Source organism: Callithrix jacchus, chromosome 12, assembly GCF_049354715.1.
Source record: "Callithrix jacchus isolate 240 chromosome 12, calJac240_pri, whole genome shotgun sequence".
Classification (NCBI taxonomy): Eukaryota; Metazoa; Chordata; class Mammalia; order Primates; family Cebidae; genus Callithrix; species Callithrix jacchus.
In genome coordinates, this window is record NC_133513.1 from 75,947,707 (window position 1) to 75,970,475 (window position 22,769).

Genomic DNA, 22,769 nt, shown 5'->3' on the forward strand with positions numbered 1-22,769 from the left:
CAGCTCTCCAAAATTTACCTTTAATGCTGCCTTCTAGGAGACATGGCCTTGTAGATACTGAATTTCCTTGCACTTACAGTTTATTTTAAAATCGTAATTATATTCTCTTCCTAAATCAGAGATTGCAAACTAGTGTGGTTGTTGAGACAATGGGCATATTTTATTTGACCTATTTATATTTTAATGTTTAAAAATATGTTGCCAGTCTTAGCATCAAGATACTTTATACAAAGAGATTTTATATGAAATTAGTATATTAGAAGACTTGGTAACATGGGCTTCATATTCCAAGATGGCAAGAATTTGCTGGGATTGAGTAGCAGCTACTGCTAGCAGCTACCTTCTGTGAGTAGCATTAGAGAGGGTATGTTCTATCCACTTGCCACCATCTCAACATGCTTGCCTCACTCATTTGTATTACCTGAGGAATCCTTGTAAAATGTAAGTTGTCAGTTTCTGAAAATAAAATTGAATATGACAAGTTTTTGTTGCCTTTTAACTGTTTTTACCATGAAAGAATCCTAGTCAAAAATTAAGAAAACAAATCTCAGAGTGAACTTTAAAAGGCTGCAGTCTGTAGAGGCACAGAATTTATATTTATTGATGAAGTACATTTAGTTCTTCTAATAATGGAATGATTATAGAAACAGTGCAAAATGCAAGCACAAGAAAAAGGGCAACATATTCTGATGTGGCGTGGGGAATGCTATTTGAGGGGTGGTATGGGAGCAGGTGATATCTAATTAAGGTGAAATTTAACTGAGTAGTATTTTAGCTAAAAACTAATAACTGTGAAGGGAGAAATATTTTGGCTTAAACGTAAAAACTGGTTATAAGAGCACATTGTGCAAAGATCTGCAGGTTAAAAAAAAAGCAGTGATTCTCTTGCCGGGATAAGTAAGAATTAAGAAGGCAGCAAAGCACACTGCCATGTGTGTACCTATGCAACTATCTTGCACGTTCTTCACATGTACCCCAAAACCTAAAATGCAATAAAAAATTTTTAAAAAAGGACAATGATCTATAGTTCAACAAAAAGAAAGAAAAATAGAAAAACCTAAAAAATTATATATAAGCATATTTTGAACTAAAAAAAAAAAAAAGACTAGCTGTTTAAGTCAAACATCAAATCATGGTTTTGTATACTACACATATTAAGTTTTGACATTGTTTTAATCCAAAATGAAAAGATGTGGCTATCTCTCTGACGCTGTTACACTCAACCCATATCACAAGCAGTCAAGAAACTCCCAGTGTTTCCTCTAATAGAAAATTTATTGTCCCCAACTTCTCTTTTTTAGACTTGCCACTTGCATATAATTACCAACCTGGATTTCATTGCCCACTCTTAAATGGTTTTTTATTTTAAAGGAAAGAAACAAAGCTTTTCTTACCATTTAAATTGTAGCTTTCAGGTAACATTTCATCAAGAATTTTGAGGAGAAACAACAGATGCAATTTCTGCCCTGGAGCTAAAATGCTAATGGCTATAAATTGGTCCAAATGCATTTCACACTGAAGCAGGGTCTTCTATTTCCTCACCCATAGCAAGAATCATGAATCTGGACATTTCAGACATTATAAGTAATCTTATGTAAGGCTCAAAACTGTTCTTTTGAAACACTTCGGTTTGTGGTTTTAAGCTGCCAGCTAGTAGATTCTTCTATGTAATAAGGAGATGATTTTTATGCTCCAGCATTTCTAGTGTACAGTTGATAAAATAAGAATATATTTAAAATCTTTTTTTCCTTTCAGCTCACTCCAGTTGGTACCACAATATTCACAGGATTTTCAGGAGACAATGGAGCTACAGATATAGATGATGGACCAAATGGACAGATAGAGTATGTTATTCAGTATAATCCAGATGATCCGGTATGTAAATACTCATTTGTAATGTAATTTTCTGAACAGGAATAAAATTAATGATTTTTTAGCTAATATTTATTGTATTATTCAAATAACTACCAGAACCAGATTGGGAATTATACTATTATTAAAAATTGTCTCAAAATTGAATTTTTAATATTTATGCTTTAGAAGCTAATTTTTGGTGATATTTGTAGGTAAGGCTTAAAATGTATTCATAGATATAACATTCCTCTTTTACTAAATTTGTTATGTTTGTGGTCTCCAAAGCATTCTAAACAAATCACTGGAGATGAGATAACAAGTGTCAAACATACATTTTATGCAGCTTAAATAAATAAAAATATTGTTGCTACACCAGCAAAACTCACACCAAGTATTGCTGGAATTGACAAGCCTTTAAAATTCTAGCCATCCACCAATTAAACCAAAGATAGAGAACATGACCAAAGTCACTAGTTAAAGTCTGTTTTGTGATTTTTCTTCCTTTTTTTTCCATTAGACAATAAGATTTCTATGTTGTTTTTTTAAGCCACGAATCATTTCCTCTAATGATATATTATTCAAAAAAAAGGCAAAATTCAATTTTTTTTTTTTTTTTTCTTTTTGAGACAGAGTTTCGCTTTTGTTACCCAGGCTGGAGTGCAATGGTGCGATCTCGGCTCACCGCAACCTCCGCCTCCTGGGTTCAGGCAATTCTCCTGCCTCAGCCTCCTGAGTAGCTGGGATTACAGGCACGCACCACCATGCCCAGCTAATTTTTTGTATTTTTAGTAGAGATGGGGTTTCACCATGTTGACCAGGATGGTCTCGATATCTTGACCTCGTGATCCACCCGCCTCGGCCTCCCAAAGTGCTGGGATTACAGGCATGAGCCACCACGCCCAGCCAAAATTCAAAATTTTTAACTGAAGCTAGAGTCAGAAACCCGGCCAGCCATCTCCCCACTTTCTTTGCTTGAGGCAACTCCTTAGAATCATATGGGATCCCCAAAGCACGTATAAATAAGCTGTCAAATTAAATGCATCTCTTTTATGTTTACTATTAGAAATATAAACAATGGCGAAGTTAGTATTTTGTCCTTGTTTTTGTCATTTTACGTTGTAGATAAGATTGAAACAAACAAGTAAAACCAAAAACAAAAACAAAACTCTTGGATAGTACTGAGAGAATAAGAACTCACAGTAAGATCTACATCACAAATTTATTAAGAAAATTGTGGGTGCATTTTCTCATTGTATCCTCACAAATCAGTTAGCAGTAGTAGTATCTCTGTTGCATAGCAAAGAAAATCTCATATGTGATTTGCGTCATGTTACAAAACTAATTTTAAGCTGGAAAATCCAGTTTCAGACTATTCTTCCTCTATTGCATTCTCACAGAAAAACTTGTAATACCTACGTTGAAACTTTAATAAATTTTTTGGAAAATAAGTGTGTATATTATATGTAAATTTCATGACATAGCAGGGTAAAGGTCAGATTTTAGAGTTTTTTCTTTTTTGCTTTGTTTGTTTCTTTAAAAGAGGACTTTTATTAGGAAGAGATAATAAAACAAAGAGTTGGGACATGATGAGAATGTGACAGAGAAGGACAGTAGGAAAGGTTACATAAGAAGTGAAGTGGAAAGTGTCAAAGAAATAGCAGGGGAAAGGGCAGCAGAAATGCTTTTTCTTAAATATAGAAACAGCTGACAGAACATTCTATTTCTAAACCACTCATTTTGTTTGATCTTTAGGTATTTTTTAAAATTAATTGTATATGTGTGCCATGTTTTTAGGTCACATTCTATGAAGGTGACTTTCTAATCTTTACTCCCTAAGCTGTAAAAATAAAACCTCCCAGCAAGTATCAATATACCGCTCATGCATTTTAGGGAAATAATTATTGCATGCATACAAAATATTTAATGTTTAGATATACTTTGAGAACAAAAATATATTACTTGAAAATTATCTTTTCTAATTAAAATGTAGACATTTAGGAAGGCTTTAATTCTTTGTCACCCATGCAGTAATTCCATCTAGATGCCTCTCATTCCAGGGATGTGTAGGCTTGCTGTCCAATATAATATGTAACTGTTACTACCAAAAGTGGATAAACCAATCAGCCACGTGCATTTTCTTTTTTTTCTTTTTCTTTTTTTTTTTTTTTTGTGACAGAGTTTTGCTCTGTTGCCAGGTGCCAGGCTGGAGTGAAGTGGTGTGATCTCGGCTCACTGCAATCTCCGCCTCCCAGGTTCAAGAAATTCTCCTGCCTCAGCCTCCCAAGTAGCTGGGACTACAGACACATACCACCATGCCTAGCTAATTTTTGTATTTTTAGTAGAGACAGGGTTTCATTGTGTTGGCCAGGATGGTCTCGATCTCTTGACCTCGTGATCTGCCTGCCTCGGCCTGCAAAAGTGCTGGGATTACAGGCCTGTGCCATGGCGCCTGGCCTCATTTTCAAAATTACAAATGAATAATAAAAAAAAATATGTTAGCAAGCTAGCACTACTGTGAAATAAAGTTCTCAGCATGGTCTTAGTTTTGTGTACAAAATAATAAGATATCATGACAGTTAACTTAGGACGTACTGAAGGAAAAAGCAATAACCAAGGTACAGCCTTAGGGAGAGAATCCACCATTAGACATTATATAAAATTAGTGTAAACCTCAGGACCAATTTCTTTTTTTGTAAAATCTGTGAGGAAATACACAATAAATGTTATGTTCTGCCACCAGTAAATCTCTACTAAGTCTGCTTATATTAATAGCACCATAATGTGACATTTTTACTCAGAATGCCAAATAATAACATTTCAATAAAAGCAAAATAGCAATAATTGCAATTCAGATGGTGTTCTAAAACAAACAACAACAAGTTTGGGAATAAATAGTTGCTGAACTGATTGACCCAATTTGAAGTGAAAGTGTTCCTGTAGTGTGTATTTTCACACTTCTATGAAGAATACCTAAGACTGGGTAATTTGTAATAAAATAAGCTTAATTAACTCACAGTTCTGAATGGCTGGGAAGGCCTTAGGAAACTTACAGTCATAATGAAAGGGAAAGGGGAAAGAAGGAGTGTCTTACATGGCAACAAGAGAGAGAATGAAGGGGGAAGTACCACTCTGATACCATCAGATCTCATGAGAATTCCCTCACTGACATAAGAACAGCATGAGAGAAACTTCCCCATGTTCCAAACACCTCCCACCAGGTCACTCCTTACATATATGGAGATTATAATTCAACATGAGATTTGGATGGGGCTGCAGAGCAAAACTGTATCATTCCACCCCTGCCCTCTCCAAAATCTCTTGTTCTTTCAACATTTCAAAACGAATTATGCCTTCTCAATAGTTCCCCAAAGTCTTAAATCATTCCAGCATTAACTCAAAGTTCTAGTCCAAAGTTTCATCTGAGATAAGGTAAGTCCCTTAAATCTGTGAGCTTGTAAAATCAAAAACAAGTTGTTACTTCTAAGATACGATAAGGGTTACAGACATTAGATAAATATAACCATTCCATATGTCATAAATTGGCCAAAATAAAGGTGCCACAGACTCCGTGCAAGTCCAAAACCCAGCAAGGCAGTCATTATATCTTAAAGCTCCAAAATAATATAATTTGACTCCATGTATCACATCCAGGGCACACTAATGCAAAAGGTGGGCTTCTAATGCCTCGGAAAGCTCTACTCCTGTGGTTCTGCAGTGTAGAGCTGCTGCAGCTGCTTTCACAGGCTAGCATTGAACGCTTGTGGCTTTTCCAAGCACATGGTGCAAGCTGTCTGTGGATGTATCATTCTGGGATCTTAAGGAGACAGTGGCCCTCTTTTCATACCCCCACTAGGCATTCCCAAGTGGGAACTCTATGTGGCACCTCCATTCCCACTTTTTCCCTCTGCATTAAGCTAGAAGATATTTTCCATGAGGGCTCCACCCCTGCCACAGACTTCTGCCTGGACATTCCCAGAATTTTCCTCTAACACCTAGGTGGAGGCTCCCAAAGCTCAACTGTTGTCTTCTATGTACCTGCAGGCCCAAAACCACATGCAAGCTTCCAAGGCATGGGGCTTGCACCCTCTGAAGCAATGCCCTAACTGTATGTCGGCCCCTTTTAGCCATAGCTATAGCTAGAGTGGCTGGGACACAGGGTGCCATGTCCTGAGACTGCACAGAACAGTGGGCCCTGGTCCCAGCCTGGAAAACCATTTTTCCCTCCGGATCTCCAGGCCTGTGATTTGAGGAGCTGCCATGAAGATCCCTAAAATGTCCTGAAGACATTTCTCTATTGTCTTGGCTATTAATTGGCTTTTCATTTCTTATGCAAATTTGTGCAGCCAACTTGAATTTTCTTCCAGAAAATGGGATTTTCTTTTCTACTACATGGTCAGGCTGCGAATTCTTCAGAGTTTTATTCTCTGCTTCCCTTTTAAAAATTAATTCAAATCTCAAATAATGTCTTCATGAATGCATATGACTGTACACTTTCAGAAAAAGCCAGATCCCATCTTGAATGTTTTGCTGCTTGTAAGTTTATTCTGCCAGATACCCTAAATAATATTCCTTAAGTTCAAAGTTCCAAAAATCTCTGGGACAGGGGCAAAATGTGACCAGTCACTTTGCTAAAGCGTATCAAGAGCGAGTTTTGCTCCAGTTCCCAAAAAGTTCCATCTCTGTCTGAGAACACCTCAGCCCGGAGTTCATTTTCTGTATCACTACCAGCATTTTGGTGGAAACCATTCAAAAAGTGTCTAGGAAGTTCCAAACTTTCTGTCATCTTCCTATTTTCTTCTGAGTCCTCCAAACTGTTCCAACCTCTGCCTGTTATCCAGTTCCAAAGTTGCCTCCACATTTTCAGATTATCATTTTAACAGTACTCCACTATCTCAGTAACAATTTCCTGTATTAATTTGTTATCACACTGTCATAAAGATACTACCTTAGACTGGATAATTTACAAAGAAATGAGACTTTCTTGCCTCCCAGTTCTGAATGGCTGTGGAGGCCTCAGGAAACTTACATTTGTGGCAGAAGTTGATGAAGAAGCATGGTGAATCTTACATGCAGCAGTATGCAGACAGAGTGAAAAGGGAAGTGCCACTTTTAAACCATCAGATCTCTTAAGAACTCACTATCAGGAGAACAGCATGAAGGAAACTGCCCCCATAAGCCAGTCATCTCCTACCAGGACCTTCCATCAACACATGGGGATTACAATTTGACATGAGTTTTGGCCAGGGACTCAGCGCCAAACCATACCAACTAGGTGGGTAGACAGACATGAGCAAGGCAGGAGAGGACCTCCCCTAGGAATGTCAGTTGACCATCAGGTGATGGTCAGATGGCTGTTAAACTGTCTCTGTAAAATAATAATTGGTCGCAGCCCATGCCAGGGAAAGATAGTCTCCCAATAGATAGAAAACACTTGAAGCTGGTGATCAGCAGCTTTCTAATAAGAGCTCAGAAGTTGGGCAGGAGGGCTGAAGCATGCACATTAAGAGGCAAAATGGTAGTATTTAACCAGTATATGACCTTCCTCTGGGAATGTTTAACTGGAAAGGGAAAAATGCCTCAAGTCAGTATGCATGCAACTTCAGTAAACATGCTGCTCATGCAGCCCCTCCCAAATGCACTGGCAGGCCACTGTGCATGTGGACAGCCTGTCCCAAATGAAAAAATCGAGGGAGGAGAATCACAAACTCCCAAATCATGCCAATGAATAAAACCTCAAATCAAGAGAGGAACAGGGCACTTGGATCTTTCAGGTTGCCCAGTTAGCAGTCTTCCAAGAGTGTTTTGCTTGCTTTCATTCCTGCTCTAAAACTTCTTAATAAGCTCTCACTGCTGCTCTAAAAGTTACCTCAGTCTCTCTCTCTGCCTTAAACTTACTTTTACCCCTAGACCACCTTATTTCCTCTGAAGATGTGAGGGCTGAGTTACCGCAGACCCAAACGGATTCACTGCTGTTAACAAAAGCATTTGCACTGTTTACCAAAAATGTTTGGTTCTTCCTTTCTTTGGACGCCTGCTGGGGTGTACTTTTCTTGCCTGGAGAAAATTATTTGCTTTGTTTAATGAGATGTAAACTCAAAGAACCAATCAAGTAATCGTGTTCTCTGACCCTGCTGTTGTGGTCAGAGAAAAACATGTGAGGAGAAACATTCATTTGTCAATGACAACAATAAACAGAGCCCACTTGCTTATGTGTATTAGATATGTAGATATGAAGAGTAAAGAAATAATAAAAGTTTAATGGTTTGCTCCTGCAGTATTCCCTATCCTTTTCTGGCTGATGTATTTAGAAAAAATATATATATTTTAGTAAATATCTTATTCTAAAAGTCCTCTGGACAATTGTTAAAAGAAAATATTATTTAAAAATATATTAAAACATGGTAAGAAAGACCTTATTCAGGACCACTGCAATATGTATAGAAATCATTGCAATGAGAAATTGCAGTAGCAGAGAGATATTGGGCTAAACTACAAATAAAGCATGGGCAAGTGGGACTTTATAGCCAGGAGCAGGGTCAGGGTCACTGGATGGAAAATTTCTAGGAGAAAACATCGTATATAAGAGGAATTCTGGCTAAATCAAACTAATGTGATTCTTGCTGAAGACAAGTCAGGGTCATCAGACATCACCTAGGGGATGATATAGGATGAGAAACCTGATGAGGTATCAAGGTAGATCATTTATCAAAGGTAGATGGATTTTTGCTGAAGTGACTTAGCATGTTTCTTTATTAAAAAGTGATTTTATAAGAAAGTATACAGATGAGCCTAGGAGAAGTTTCAGAAGCCTGATGCATGTTTGAACAAGCAAAGAATCTTTTCAGTCCCCACTATTATTCAGAAGCAGCAGCATTTTTCCTTCCTTTGTATAATGTAAGTTCTTTTTCTCATTTGGTCACCTTTAGTCTATTAAGCACAACTTGAATTACCTGTTGGAACTTGGTAGTAGAGAATACGTAAAAATATGTACTGGATAATATATCTTGTCAGGCCTTTAATAAGGAGCATTTAATTTCTATGCAATTTGTAGTGTACTTATCAGAGTTATTGTAAAATACTGTTTTTGTTTTTGTTTTTTAATTTAATGCTTTCATGGTAATACAAAGTGAGGGTTTCTATAATGCATTGAACTAATTCAGGGATTTCTATTTAATCTTTTGGCTTCCCTGAGCCACACTGGAAGAAAAAGAATTGTCTAGGGCTACACATAAATTACACAAACATAAACAATACCTGAAGAGCTATTAATTAAAAATCACAGATAAATCTTACAATCTGTTAAGAACATTTACAAGTTTGTGTTGGGACACATTCAAAGCCATCCTGGGCCCCATATAGCCTGTGGGCTATGAGTTGGACAAGCTTGAATTAGATTGTTTCAAAAAAAAAAAGGAAGAAAAAATAACTCTTTGAAACGGGTAAGAATTAGTCATCCCATGATCTGCAAAACTTTCACTTTTGATAATTTTCTAATATGTAAAATATAAATATAGGTATCATTCTGATGTTTAAATGTCATAACCAGATTAGTAAGACTATTCATACAATACATTATCACATTTTTATCTTAATTTTTAAATGCCAGATGGGAGGCATGTTTATTTAGCATTTAAGTGTTTGATCTAAAGTGATAAGGAGGACATGATGACATATCCCTTGTAGCAGTCTCCAGTGGACTGAGAAAGCAGCACAACATTGTTATTAACTACTGTTGCTACTGAGAAAAAATGAAGACACTTAAGCAATACACATAGGCAGCTTCTTCCTTGGAGATATTACAGTGCTGTTTCAGTGGGCGATGACATCTTTTATCAAGACCTCCTGAGTAAATTGTCCTTCTTTTGTAATATGTTTGACTCCCTGCAGCTTTGAGAGAATTGAGAAAAATATGAGCCATAATTTTCATTTGTAATGTGTAAGCATTTGAATTTCATGAGTCAGGAAGTTAAAACTACATTTCAAGGACAAAAGAGTTTTAACAAATCACCATCCTGACATAGTTCTCTCTCTATATAAGTCAAAGTCCGATTTTCAGCTGTTAATAAAATATTTAAGGCTAAGCTAAAATTGTGATTGCTTATTCCTAGGTAGATTGCTAAAAAGAAATTTACTATGGTTAATAATGCTTTACAGGGTACATTATACCATAAGAGTCCCATGCCCCCATAAAATCATAATATTCTAATTTTATTGGAAAGTCATGTTTAATTAAGTCATGGTGTAAAAGCCTTCTTGATGTAAAACTTTGAACCTCAGTGTTTTCACTCCAAGCCTGTGACTTTTAACTTTACAACATATATGCTTCGAAAGCCAGCCAGGCACAAATACAGTATCCTGAGAAGTTGGCTGGAATAAGATAAGTTGAACTGCATTGTAATCAAAACGTATCATTAAATGTGCCTGTATGTGTTTGTTTTTGTGTGGGAGAGTGGTAAATTTGTATTGTGACCAAAAGTTCCCTGGAAAGGAATTTGGAGGAAAGAGACTATTTAGGTGAACAGTTTTCAAACCATGGATATGCAGCCTATGTTTTAAAGCTAAGATACATTTCAGAAAACAGAGACAGGGTTAGGGTTTGTAACTAATTCCCACCCAGCTTCCCAAATAGCTGTGCTCATGCAAATGAAGGATTTAATTGCTTAATTCTGAGTGGTCAAAACAGATGAGTCCTGACTGGTCTATACACTGACTGGTTGGTTCAGGTGAGCTGTGATTGCTTGGTTTCTAAGCCCCAAACCAGATGTTTCTGTCAGATGTTTCTTTCAAAGGGCTGGTACTCAAGGGCCAGTGTAGGGGTGGGGTAGCGGGCAAAGGGTGGTAATTGTAGCAGCAGTTTATCTTGGCACTAAGAACAGGATCTGGTTTTGCTTCGTTGTTGTATTAGTCTGTTTCCACACTGTTGATAAAGACATACCTGAGACTGGGTGATTTATAAAGAAAAAGAGATTTAATGAACCCACAGTTCCACGTGGCTGGGAAGGCCTCTGAATTATGACAGAAGGTGAAAGGCAGGTATTACATGGCAGTAGACAAGAGAGAATTAAAAGCCAAGAGAAAGGGGTTTCTGCTTGTATAAACTATCAGATCTTGTAAGACTTATTTACTACCATGAGAACAGCATTAGAAAGACCTGCCTCATGATTTAAATGTCTCTCACTAGGTCCGTCCCACAACACATGGGAAACTACAATTCAAGATGAGATTTGGGTGGTGATTCAGCCAAACCATATCACTCCACTCCTGGCCCCTCTCAAATCTCATGTCTTCACATTTTAAAAACAATCATGCCATACCAACAGCCCCTCAAATTCTTAACTCATTTCAGTATTAACTCAAAAGCTCACAGTCCAAAGTCTTATCCAAGATAAAGCAAGTTCCTTCCACCTACGAACCTATAAAAATCAAAAGCAAGTTAGTTGCTTCATAGATACAATGGAGGTACAGGCATTGGATATATATATACTCATTCCAAATAAGAAAAATTGGCAAAAATAAAGGGGCTAAAGGCCCCATGCAAGTACAAAATCCAGTGGGTCAGTCAAATCTTAAAGCACCAAAATGATATTCTTTGACACCATGTCTCACAACCAGGTCATGCTGATGCAACATGGATTCCCATCGTCTTGGGCAGCTCCACCCTTGTGGCTTTATAGGGTACAACCTCCCTCCTGGCTGCTTTCACAGTTTGGCATTGAGTGTATTCAGCTTTTTCAGGCATGCAGTGCAAACTGTCAGTAAATCTGCATTCTGGGGTCCAGAGGACAGCGGCTCTCTTCTCACAGTTTCACTAGAAAATGAGCCAGCGGCAACTCTTTTTGGGGGCTTCAACCCCACACATCCCTTCCACACTGCCCTAGCAGAGGTTCTCCACGAGGGTCCTGACCCTGCAGCAAACTTTTGCCTGGACATCCAGGCATTTCCACATATACTTGGAAATCTAGGTGGATGCTCCCAAACCTCAGTTCTTGACTTCTGTGCACCCACAGGCTCAACACCATGTGAAAGCTCCCAAGGCTTGGGGCTTGTACCTTATGAAGCCATGGTCTGAGATATATCTTGGCTGCTTATAGCTATGGCTGGAGCAGCTGGGATGCAAGGCACCAAGTTCCTAGGCTGTACATGGAAGGGAGTCCTGGACCTGGCCCATGAAACTATTTTTTGCTCCTAGGCAATCTGGCCTATGATGAGAAGGGATGCAACAAATGTCTACCCCATTGTCTTGGTGATTAACATTCGGCTCCTCATTACTTATGCAAATTTCTGCAACTGGCTTAAATTTCTCCTCACAAAATGGGTGTTTCTTTTCTATTGCATCATCAGGCTGCAAATTTTCTGAACTTTAATAATTGTCTCACTTTTAAAACTGAATGCCTAGGGGCCACAGTGGCTCTGGCCAGATGACCTGGCGCTTGAGGAGGCGAGGCCATGAGTTCAAGGCCAACCTGAGCAACGTTACAAGCTCTCATTGATTAACTAAACTGAATGCCTTTACTAGCATTCAAGTCATATCTTGAATGCTTTGCTACTTAGAAATTTATGTCATAGCAAGAGTCACCTTTACTCCTGTTCCCAAGAAGTTCCTCATCTCCACCTGACACCACCTTAGCGTGGATTTCATCATCCATATTATTATCAGCATCTTAATCAAAGCCAATAAACAAGTCTCTTCCAAACATTCCCACCTTTTCCTGTCCTCTTCTAAGCCCTCTATACTGTTCCAACCTCTCCTGTTACCTGCTTCCAAAATTACTTCCACAATTTCAGATCTCTTTACAGCAGGACCTCATTCTACCAGTACCAATGTACTATGTTAGTCTGTTTTCACATTCAGACATACCTGATAAAGACATACCTGAGACTGGGTAATGTAAACTGAAAAAGAAGTTTCATGGACTCAGTTCCACATGCCTGGGGAGGCCTCACAATTATGGTGGAAGGTGAAAGTCAAGTTTTATATGGACGAAGACTAAAAGAGAATTGAGAGTGGAGTGAAAGTGATTTCCCCTTATAAAAGCATCAGATCCCATGATATTTATTCACTACCACAAAAACAGTAAAGGGGAAATGCCATGATTCCATTGTCACATACCAGGTTGCTCCCACAACATTTGGGAATTATGAAAACTACAAATGAGATTTGTGTGGAGATGCACCTAAACCATATCAATTGTAGAAAAGAAGATCCTGTGATGCTTTGACAACTTTTTGAGAACACAGAGTATGTGACTACTTCATCACCTAGGCAAGGCCACCTGGTTTTGTTTTAACTTAGTTCAGTTAGTCATACGGAGTCCATTTTGTCTGTCAACGAGGAACATGTTTAACAGTATGAAGCAGAAAAAATGATCAGAGTGTTGGTACTTTCTCTTAAAAGCAAAGTTAGTGTTGCCTACTCAAATTGCAGTTTCTCTTGGGTGGACAAAAATTGTGTAACCGTGCTTAGTCCTCCACCTTCTACTTCAAGCAATTAAATTAGGGGAGACACACACACAATGACAGGTAACATAGAATGTTCAGCAGCTGATAGCACAGTAGCCTGAGCTTAATCAGACAAGCTTAAGGCTGACTAAAGACTGATAAGGGCAAAGTTGATGCTGTTTGTTAGAACTAAAACAGGGACTCAAAGTTATATTCAACATGAGCAAATGGGGGAAACCTGAAGAGAGAAGAAAGAGGCACAGAAAAAGAGGCAGAGATAAGGGGAAGGATTAAAAAAAAGTGTCAAAAAATAGTAAGAGAATTTACAGCTTCTTAGAGACAAAGAGAACATCCTAGTTATCTAAATTTCCTCCACTTCTCAATTACAGGTCCATTGAGGCACATTTGTACTAACGCTGTGTCTTTAGGTCACCAGAAACTGTGTGTGTGTGGGTGTGTGTGTGTGTGTGTGTGTGTACTTTAAAAAGTTTCTTTTTTTGAACTGAATTTCTAGTCATCACAGCTGAAAAGAGAATATTATGAACAATACTTATAACATAGGTGTGAAAGACTAAAAGAGTTTTTCCTTTCCTAAAAATGATGAATGAGCAAATCTATCAGCTGAAAAGTAATAGTACTAACAACCCTGTATTCCATTTCTAAAGCATCTTTAACTGTAGGACTCAACACCTCCTCTCAGAAAGCTGCCATTTAAACTGGTAGAAACCCATCTTCACACATATTAGTAAAGGGGATTTGGGGGAGTTGGAATCATCTTGGGAAACACAGATTTTGCTAGGGCATCAATATTCCTTCTGGCTCCATTATTGAATGTGAATGTGTGTGGTGTGGGTATTACAGCTGTCTCCTACCTCTATTTCCCATATTTCTAACAGTGACAAATTGCTTAAACTGCCTTATGCCCTCATTTTACTAAATGGAGAATTGTCTGTTATTTGACAATTGTTGTCACTGAACTGTCAGAAAGTTGAGTGGACCTTTCTTAATAGAGGCCAGGTGTGTGGGGCCTGTGGGTATTAAATCGTTTAGCCATAATTGGATTTCTCTCATTAATACACTGCAGGTAGCCAGGACTTAAATTCTCATCAACCAAAGAAACCAATGTCAGTTTGTGTTTAAAAGAGAAGTGTCCAAAACTATCAGAAAGGGGACAATGGCCTGGCTTTAGAAATGTAAGGTAACTTAAGAAAATGGGAATTGCTCTGTTCCCAGACTTTTCTGCTTCGTTGGTGGAACAAAACTCTAAGAATGAAAGAGAAAAATAATTAGCAAGGGGAGAGGGTGCAGTCACTCTTAGACTTATGTAGTACAACAATTTCTCAAATAAAACCTGAATCATCTGCATCAGAATCACCTGGTAGGTTTGTCAAAAAGGCTGATTCCTGAGAATTTCTGGAATTTGGGGGAATGGATAGTAGAAATCTATAGCCAAAATGCCTCATGCCTGTGATCCTTATGCATTCTAAGCTTTGAGAATGTTCTTAGTATTTTTTTTTTATTTTTTCATTGCTTTATTATGTATTTATTTATAAAAAATATTTTTTTCCTAGCTCAATTTAGCTTTTTTTTAACTTTTAAGTAAAGACTTTAGAAATATCATTAAAGCAAGGCATTTACTTAGTGTTGATCTAATCCAGTACTTTTTTTACTAGAGGAAAGAGAAAGACTATCATAAAGAGATATGTACATTTTGCTTTTAATTTTCTTGATTATTATTCTATGTTTTAAAGAAAGAATGAATAATTGTTTAATTAATTTCAATATAGTGGCTTTCCATATGCAACATTTCAGAAGCATGATTGATCATAAGGTATATCCTATCCTTTTGTTTTATAGAACACAAGTATTTATGAAACACCTAATAAAATGAATATCTAGGCTGGGTGCAGTGGCTCATACCTGTAAGCCTAGCACTTTGGAAGGTGAGGTGGGTGGGTCATTTGAGGTCAGGAGTTTGAGACAAGACTGGACAAAATGGTGAAACCCCATCTCTACTAAAAATAAAAAAATTAGCCAGGTGTGGGGGCACATGTCTGTAATCCCAGCTACTCGGAGGCTGAGGCAGGAGAATTGCTTGAACCCAAGAGGCAGAGGTTGCAGTGAGCTGAGATCATGGCACTGCACTCCAGCCCAGGTGACAGAGCAAGACTTCATATGTCTCAAATAAGTTTAAAAAAAAAAGTGGCGGGGGGGGCAGGCGCGGTGGCTCACGCCTGTAATCCCAGCACTTTGGGAGGCCGAGGCGGGTGGATCACAAGGTCAAGAGATGGAGACCATCCTGGTCAACATGGTGAAACCCTGTCTTTACTAAAAATACAAAAATTTGCTGGGCACGATGGCACGTGCCTGTAATCCCAGCTACTCAGGATGCTGAGGCAGGAGAATTGCCTGAACCCAGGAGGCGGAGATTGTGGTGAGCTGAGATCACGCCATTGCACTCCAGCCTGGGTAACAAGAACGAAACTCCGTCTCAAAAAAAAAAAGAAAGAAAGAAAATGTAAGAATCTATAAAATCGCTAAAGCATAGATTTAGCTGATAAAAACTTAAAGTGCTCTGAAGATCAGTAAAGTCACTAATAACTATTATTTGTGATAATTCTGCAAACATCTAATGAAAATTATCAAAAACAAAAAAATGTACTGCGAAGATTCATTAAGTTGCTTAGCTAGAGATATAAGGATCGATATTTCTACTTCACAGACTGAGACCCTCGAGGAATCTGTGAAGCAAAACAGAAGATCCCAAATAGGTGTTTTTTGAAAACAATAATGTAAGATCACATCAATGACTTAAATCCTGATTAGATTTAAAAGGTTTCACTGAGTTTGCAAAGTTTAGTATACAGAGAAATGAGTGATGGGGTATTTAAACATGAGAAAAATAAGAGCAAATATCAGGTGTGAAGAGCCATGACCTGTTTGGAGAAGGAAGAGTGTAAAGTCATAGAGACAGGAATAATCATGTATCAAAGTTCTTTTGGCTGCAGAAAATGTACCAAAACATTATGAAAAAGCTAAACTACAGATGATTTAAACAAAAAATAATTTATTATTTATTATAATAAGTTTTTCAAAGATGGGGTAATATCAAGATTTTCTCGGCAACTCAAAGGCAGCACAGTAGGATCCTTTTGTTTTACTCTCTGCTGTCACTAGCATGTTAGCTTTTTCTCCTTAAGTAATTCTGTTAATAGTCACCAAGTGGCTGCTGAAGTTCTAAGGTTTATATCCTGATGGAAACTTCTATAACCTGAAAAGGGATTCTTTTCTTGTCTCTATCTTTGCAATTAAGATAATTTTTTTTCATTACTCAAAATCACATATACACTTGCAAAACAATTCCTGGTAAAAAAGTGTGAAATTACTGTTTTTAAGTTAGTCTTTTCAAGACTTACCTCATTTAAAGACGTATCCTCCTCTGAAGCACAAAGTCCAGTGGTATCTGACCTAATTTGGGGTTCTGAGTCCAGATAGAAGGTAGGTTTTTGGTAAGATCACAGTATCTTCCATATTTATGCTAGAAACCAATATGCGTTCCTATATTATTGAGTCACTAAGATGTAATAACCTTGTAACAACACATTAGGATGGGTTCAACAGTGTAAATAGCAGTTATTAACTAAGGTTTTGCCCATAAACAACTTATATATTTAGATTCAATCTTTTTTTTACACTTCTCTGTCCTAATTGCCAGCCCTACTCTTAGGTATAAGAAATGTCTAATAGGCAAAATATTAGGGAACATGTCAAATGTCTGTTTTTAATTGTGTTGTTCATTTTACATTTTCTGTATTTATATTTTAAATTGTTGCTTTTAAATGACTGCATCTAAAAATGATTTGTAAAGCCCATTACATGAGCAGCACAGAATGAATCATTTAAAAATATAAATTTGGCAAAACATACAATGTATGTGAGCCTTTATGCATCCCAGAGAGAAAGATAGACAGAGAAAGAGAAAAGAGACAGATCACAACTCTGGGAATGAAAGGCTAAACTACACACATTTCATTGAGTGAGCCTAAGTTGGGGGATTTGAATCAGCATGTTATTTCATTGACTTTCGCTTCTTATGTGACTTTGAAGATTACACTTAAACTAAGTTGAGAGTGTAAACATACTCTCTTATACTCTCTCTCTGATTCTCTCACACACAGAGAATTTTTTTTCTTCTTCCTCCACACTTCCACTTTCCTATCTCTTCTCCTTCCTCTTGCCCTTTCCCTTCATTTTTCTTTACTTCCCTTTCTCCTCCTCTTCCATTTGTAGCCATCTAATGCAGATCCAAACTAAGTATTTCACCCAATGTGATTCCCACTGCAAAAATCACAAGCACAAATATGCAAGACAACTGAACAACCACAAAAAAGTTTCAGTGAACAAAACCCTGATTTATTGTCCCTATCTAGAAATAATTTTATCATTTTTCAAAATGGCACTAAAATGTAAAAGTGGCATAAGGTCTTCTTAAGAATAAGACATTTATCTTGTAAATTATACTCTCTTAAGGTATGATTACATTTACACTGAGGGCTGCTTATACCAGAGCAGTAGTGTTGCCATTATGACCTCCATGTTACCAGGAAAAAACTCAATCCTAGGCAGGGTAGATAACTTAACTAATGAGCAGAAGTTGTGTGGCCTAAAAGAAAACAAAACGATGCATAACCTGGACTTTTTTTTCACAATAGCAAACTGATTCAAGTTTATACAGTCATGCTCTACATAATGACATTTTGGTCAGTGACATACCACATAGCAAATGGCAGTCTCATAAAATTATAACATGTTTCTACTGTACCTTTTCTATGTTTAGATTACATTGACAGAGAAAATACTGACCATTGTGGTACAGTTACCTATAGCATTCAGTACAGTGACATGCTATATCGGTTTGTATCCTAGGAGTCATAGGCTATATCACATGTTCTAGTATGTAGTAGACCGCCCATTTTAGGTTTGTGAAACTACACTTTATAATGTTCACAAAATGACAAAACTTCCTAACACATTTCTCAGAATGTACCTCATTGTTAAGTGACTCATGACTGCTTGTGTTTGTATTTAATGCCTGAAAATACTTAAAATACAGAATGAATATCAGTGTTGACAATTGATACTATACAGAAATGAGAGTTCAGTGTTTGAATGCTTTGGTGTTATAAAACACAGTGGAGAGGGTAATATGGTAACAAGCAAGATTTTCAGATACCTGGACTTTGATTTGGAACTATTCCAAGACTCTTGATCAATAATACTAAAAATATATTAAAAACTATGACAAGAAACAAATTTTCTGGTTATTAGTACCAAAGAACTCTGGGGAAACCTATTAAACAAAATTAAATGTTTGGAAATATAACACTATGGACTCTAAAGCTTATAGTCATTCTGTTTTCAAATATATGAAAAGCATATAGTCTCTGACTTTAGAGATTAATACAAAATATTGAGTTATTCATCTCACATTCAAATAATCTGAAGTCTGTATCTTTAATATTTGTAGACATCCAATGACACCTTTGAAATTCCCCTAATGTTGACTGGAAATGTAGTGTTACGGAAGAGGCTCAACTATGAAGACAAGACTAGCTACTTTGTCATAATCCAAGCTAATGTGAGTATTCAATTCATTTTATTTTATTTTATTTTATTTTAATTTTTTATTGGATTATAGGTTTTGGGGTACATGAGCAGAGCATGCAAGACAGTTGCGTAGGTACACACATGGCAGTGTGCTTTGCTTTTCTTCTCCCCTTCACCCACATTTGGCATTTCTCCCCAGGCTATCCCTCCCCACCTCCCCCTCCCACTGGCCCTCCCCTTTTCCCCCCAATAGACCCCAGTGTTTAGTACTCCCCTCTCTGTGTCCATGTGTTCTCATTTTTCATCACCCGCCTATGAGTGAGAATATGCGGTGTTTCATTTTCTGTTCTTGTGTCAGTTTGCTGAGGATGATGTTCTCCAGATTCATCCATGTCCCTACAAACGACACGAACTCATCATTTCTGATTGTTGCATAATATTCCATGGTGTATATGTGCCACATTTTTCCAATCCAGTCTATTATCAATGGGCATTTGGGTTGATTCCAGGTCTTTGCTATTGTAAACAGTGCTGCAATGAACATTCGTGTACATGTGTCCTTATAGTAGAACGATTTATAGTCTTTTGGATATATACCCAGTAATGGGATTGCTGGGTCAAATGGAATTTCTATTTCTAAGGCCTTGAGGAATCGCCACACTGTCTTCCACAATGGTTGAACTAATTTACCCTCCCACCAACAGTGTAAAAGTGTTCCTATTTCTCCACATCCTCTCCAGCATCTGTTGTCTCCAGATTTTTTAATGATCGCCATTCTAACTGGCGTGAGATGGTATCTCAATGTGGTTTTGATTTGCATCTCTCTGATGACCAGTGCCGATGAGCATTTTTTCATATGATTGTTGGCCTCATATATGTCTTCTTTCGTAAAGTGTCTGTTCATATCCTTTGCCCACTTTTGAATGGGCTTGTTTGTTTTTTTCCTGTAAAGCTGCTTGAGTTGTTTGTAAATTCTGGATATCAGCCCTTTGTCAGAAGGGTAGACTGCGAAAATTTTTTCCCATTCTGTTGGTTGCCGATCCGCTCTAGTGACTGTTTCTTTTGCCGTGCAGAAGCTGTGGAGTTTCATTAGGTCCCATTTGTCTATTTTGGCTTTTGTTGCCAATGCTTTTGGTGTTTTGTTCATGAAGGCCTTGCCTACTCCTATGTCCTGGATAGTTTTGCCTGGATTTCCTTCTAGGGTTTTTATGGTGCCAGGTCTTATGTTTAAGTCTTTAATCCACCTGGAGTTAATTTTAGTGTAAGGTGTCAGGAAGGGGTCCAGTTTCTGCTTTCTGCACATGGCTAGCCAGTTTTCCCAACACCATTTGTTAAACATGGAATCCTTGCCCCATTGCTTGTTTTTGTCAGGTTTATCAAAGATTGTATAGTTGTATGTATGTTGTGTTGCCTCCGGTGCCTCTGTTTTGTTCCATTGGTCTATGTCTCTGTTTTGTTACCAGTACCATGCTGTTTTGATTACTGTAGCCTTGTAGTATAGTTTGAAATCCAGTAGTGTGATGCCCCCCGCTGTGTTCTTTTTGCTTAGAATTGACTTGGCTATGCGGGCTCTCTTTTGGTTCCATATGAAGTTCATGGTGGTTTTTTCCAGTTCTGTGAAGAAAGTCAATGGTAGCTTGATGGGGATAGCGTTGATTCTGTAAATTACTTTGGGCAGTATAGCCATTTTCACGATATTAACTCTTCCTAACCATGAACATGGAATGTTGCTCCATCTGTTTGTGTCCTCTCTGATTTTGTTGAGCAGTGGTTTGTAGTTCTCCTTGAAGAGGTCCCTTACGTTCCTTGTGAGTTGTATTCCAAGGTATTTTATTCTTTTTGTAGCAATTGCGAATGGCAGTTCGCTCTTGATTTCGCTTTCTTTAAGTCTGTTATTGGTGTAGACGAATGCTTGTGATTTTTGCACATTGATTTTATATCCTGAGACTTTGCTGAAGTTGTTTATCAGTTTCAGGAGTTTTTGGGCTGAGGCAATGGGGTCTTCTAGGTATACTATCATGTCGTCTGCAAATAGAGACAATTTGGCTTCCACCTTTCCTATTTGAATACCCTTTATTTCTTTTTCTTGCCTGATTGCTCTGGCTAGAACTTCCAGTACTATATTGAATAGGAGTGGTGAGAGAGGGCATCCTTGTCTAGTGCCAGATTTCAAAGGGAATGCTTCCAGTTTTTGCCCATTCAGTATGATATTGGCTGTTGGTTTGTCATAAATAGCTTTTATTACTTTGAGATACGTTCCATTGATACCGAGTTTATTGAGGGTTTTTAGCATAAAGGGCTGTTGAATTTTGTCAAATGCCTTCTCTGCGTCAATTGAGATAATCATGTGGTTTTTGTTTTTGGTTCTGTTTATGTGGTGAATTACGTTGATAGACTTGCGTATGTTGAACCAGCCTTGCATCCCTGGGATGAATCCTGCTTGATCATGATGAATACATTTTTTGATTTGCTGTTGCAATCGGCTTGCCAATATTTTATTGAAGATTTTTGCATTTATGTTCATCATGGATATTGGCCTGAAGTTTTCTTTTCTCATTGGGTCTCTGCCGGGTTTTGGTATCAGGATGATGTTGGTCTCATAAAATGATTTGGGAAGGATTCCCTCTTTTTGGATTGTTTGAAATAGTTTTAGAAGGAATGGTACCAGCTCCTCCTTGTGTGTCTGATAGAATTCGGCTGTGACCCCGTCTGGACCTGGGCTTTTTTTGTGAGGTAGGCTCTTAATTGCTGCCTCGACTTCAGACCTTGTTATTGGTCTATTCATAGTTTCAGCTTCCTCCTGGTTTAGGCTTGGGAGGACACAGGAGTCCAGGAATTTATCCATTTCTTCCAGGTTTACTAGTTTATGCGCATAGAGTTGTTTGTAATATTCTCTGATCATGGTTTGAATTTCTGTGGAATCTGTGGTGATTTCCCCTTTATCATTTTTTATTGCATCTATTTGGTTGTTCTCTCTTTTCTTTTTAATCAATCTGGCTAGTGGTCTGTCTATTTTGTTGATCTTTTCAAAAAACCAGCTCTTGGATTTATTGATTTTTTGAAGGGTTTTTCGCGTCTCAATCTCCTTCAGCTCAGCTCTGATCTTAGTAATTTCTTGTCTTCTGCTGGGTTTTGAGTTTTTTTGATCTTGCTCCTCTAGCTCTTTCAATTTTGCCAATAGGGTGTCAACTTTGGATCTCTCCATTCTCCTCATATGGGCACTTATTGCTATATACTTTCCTCTAGAGATTGATTTAAATGTGTCCCAGAGGTTCTGGCACATTGTGTCTTCGTTCTCATTGGTTTCGAAGAACTTCTTTATTTCTGCCTTCATTTCGTTGTTTACCCAGTCAACATTCAAGAGCCAGTTGTTCAGTTTCCATGAAGCTGTGCGGTTCTGGGTCGGTTTCTGAATTCTGAGTTCTAACTTGATTGCACTATGGTCTGAGAGGCTGTTTGTTATGATTTCAGTTGTTTTGCATTTGTTGAGCAGTGTTTTACTTCCAATTATGTGGTCAATTTTAGAGTAGGTGTGATGTGGTGCTGAGAAGAATGTGTATTCTGTGGATTTGGGGTGGAGAGTTCTGTAAATGTCCACCAGGTTTGCTTGCTCCAGGTCTGAGTTCAAGCCCTGGATATCCTTGTTGATTTTCAGTCTGGTTGATCTGTCTAGTATTGACAGTGGAGTGTTAAAGTCTCCCACTATTATTGTGTGGGAGTCTAAGTCCTTTTGTAAGTCATTAAGAACTTGCCTTATGTATCTGGGTGCTCCTGTGTTGGGTCCATATATGTTTAGGATCGTTAGCTCTTCTTGTTGTATTGATCCTTTTACCATTATGTAATGGCCTTCTTTGTCTCTTTTGATCTTT

General features: G+C 37.8%; 1 protein-coding gene across 9 annotated transcripts in view; it reads left to right on the forward strand.

Annotated features, from left to right (window-relative positions):
- Positions 1 to 22,769, forward strand: part of PCDH15 (protocadherin related 15) — a 1,854,109-nt gene that overhangs the window by 1,291,605 nt on the left and 539,735 nt on the right. For all 9 annotated transcript variants that reach the window (XM_054243050.2, XM_054243053.2, XM_054243049.2 and 6 more), the window contains 2 exons: positions 1,756 to 1,875; positions 18,821 to 18,931. In XM_054243050.2, coding sequence (XP_054099025.2) covers positions 1,756 to 1,875; positions 18,821 to 18,931 — 231 coding nt within the window. The remainder of the gene's footprint in view (positions 1 to 1,755; positions 1,876 to 18,820; positions 18,932 to 22,769) is intronic.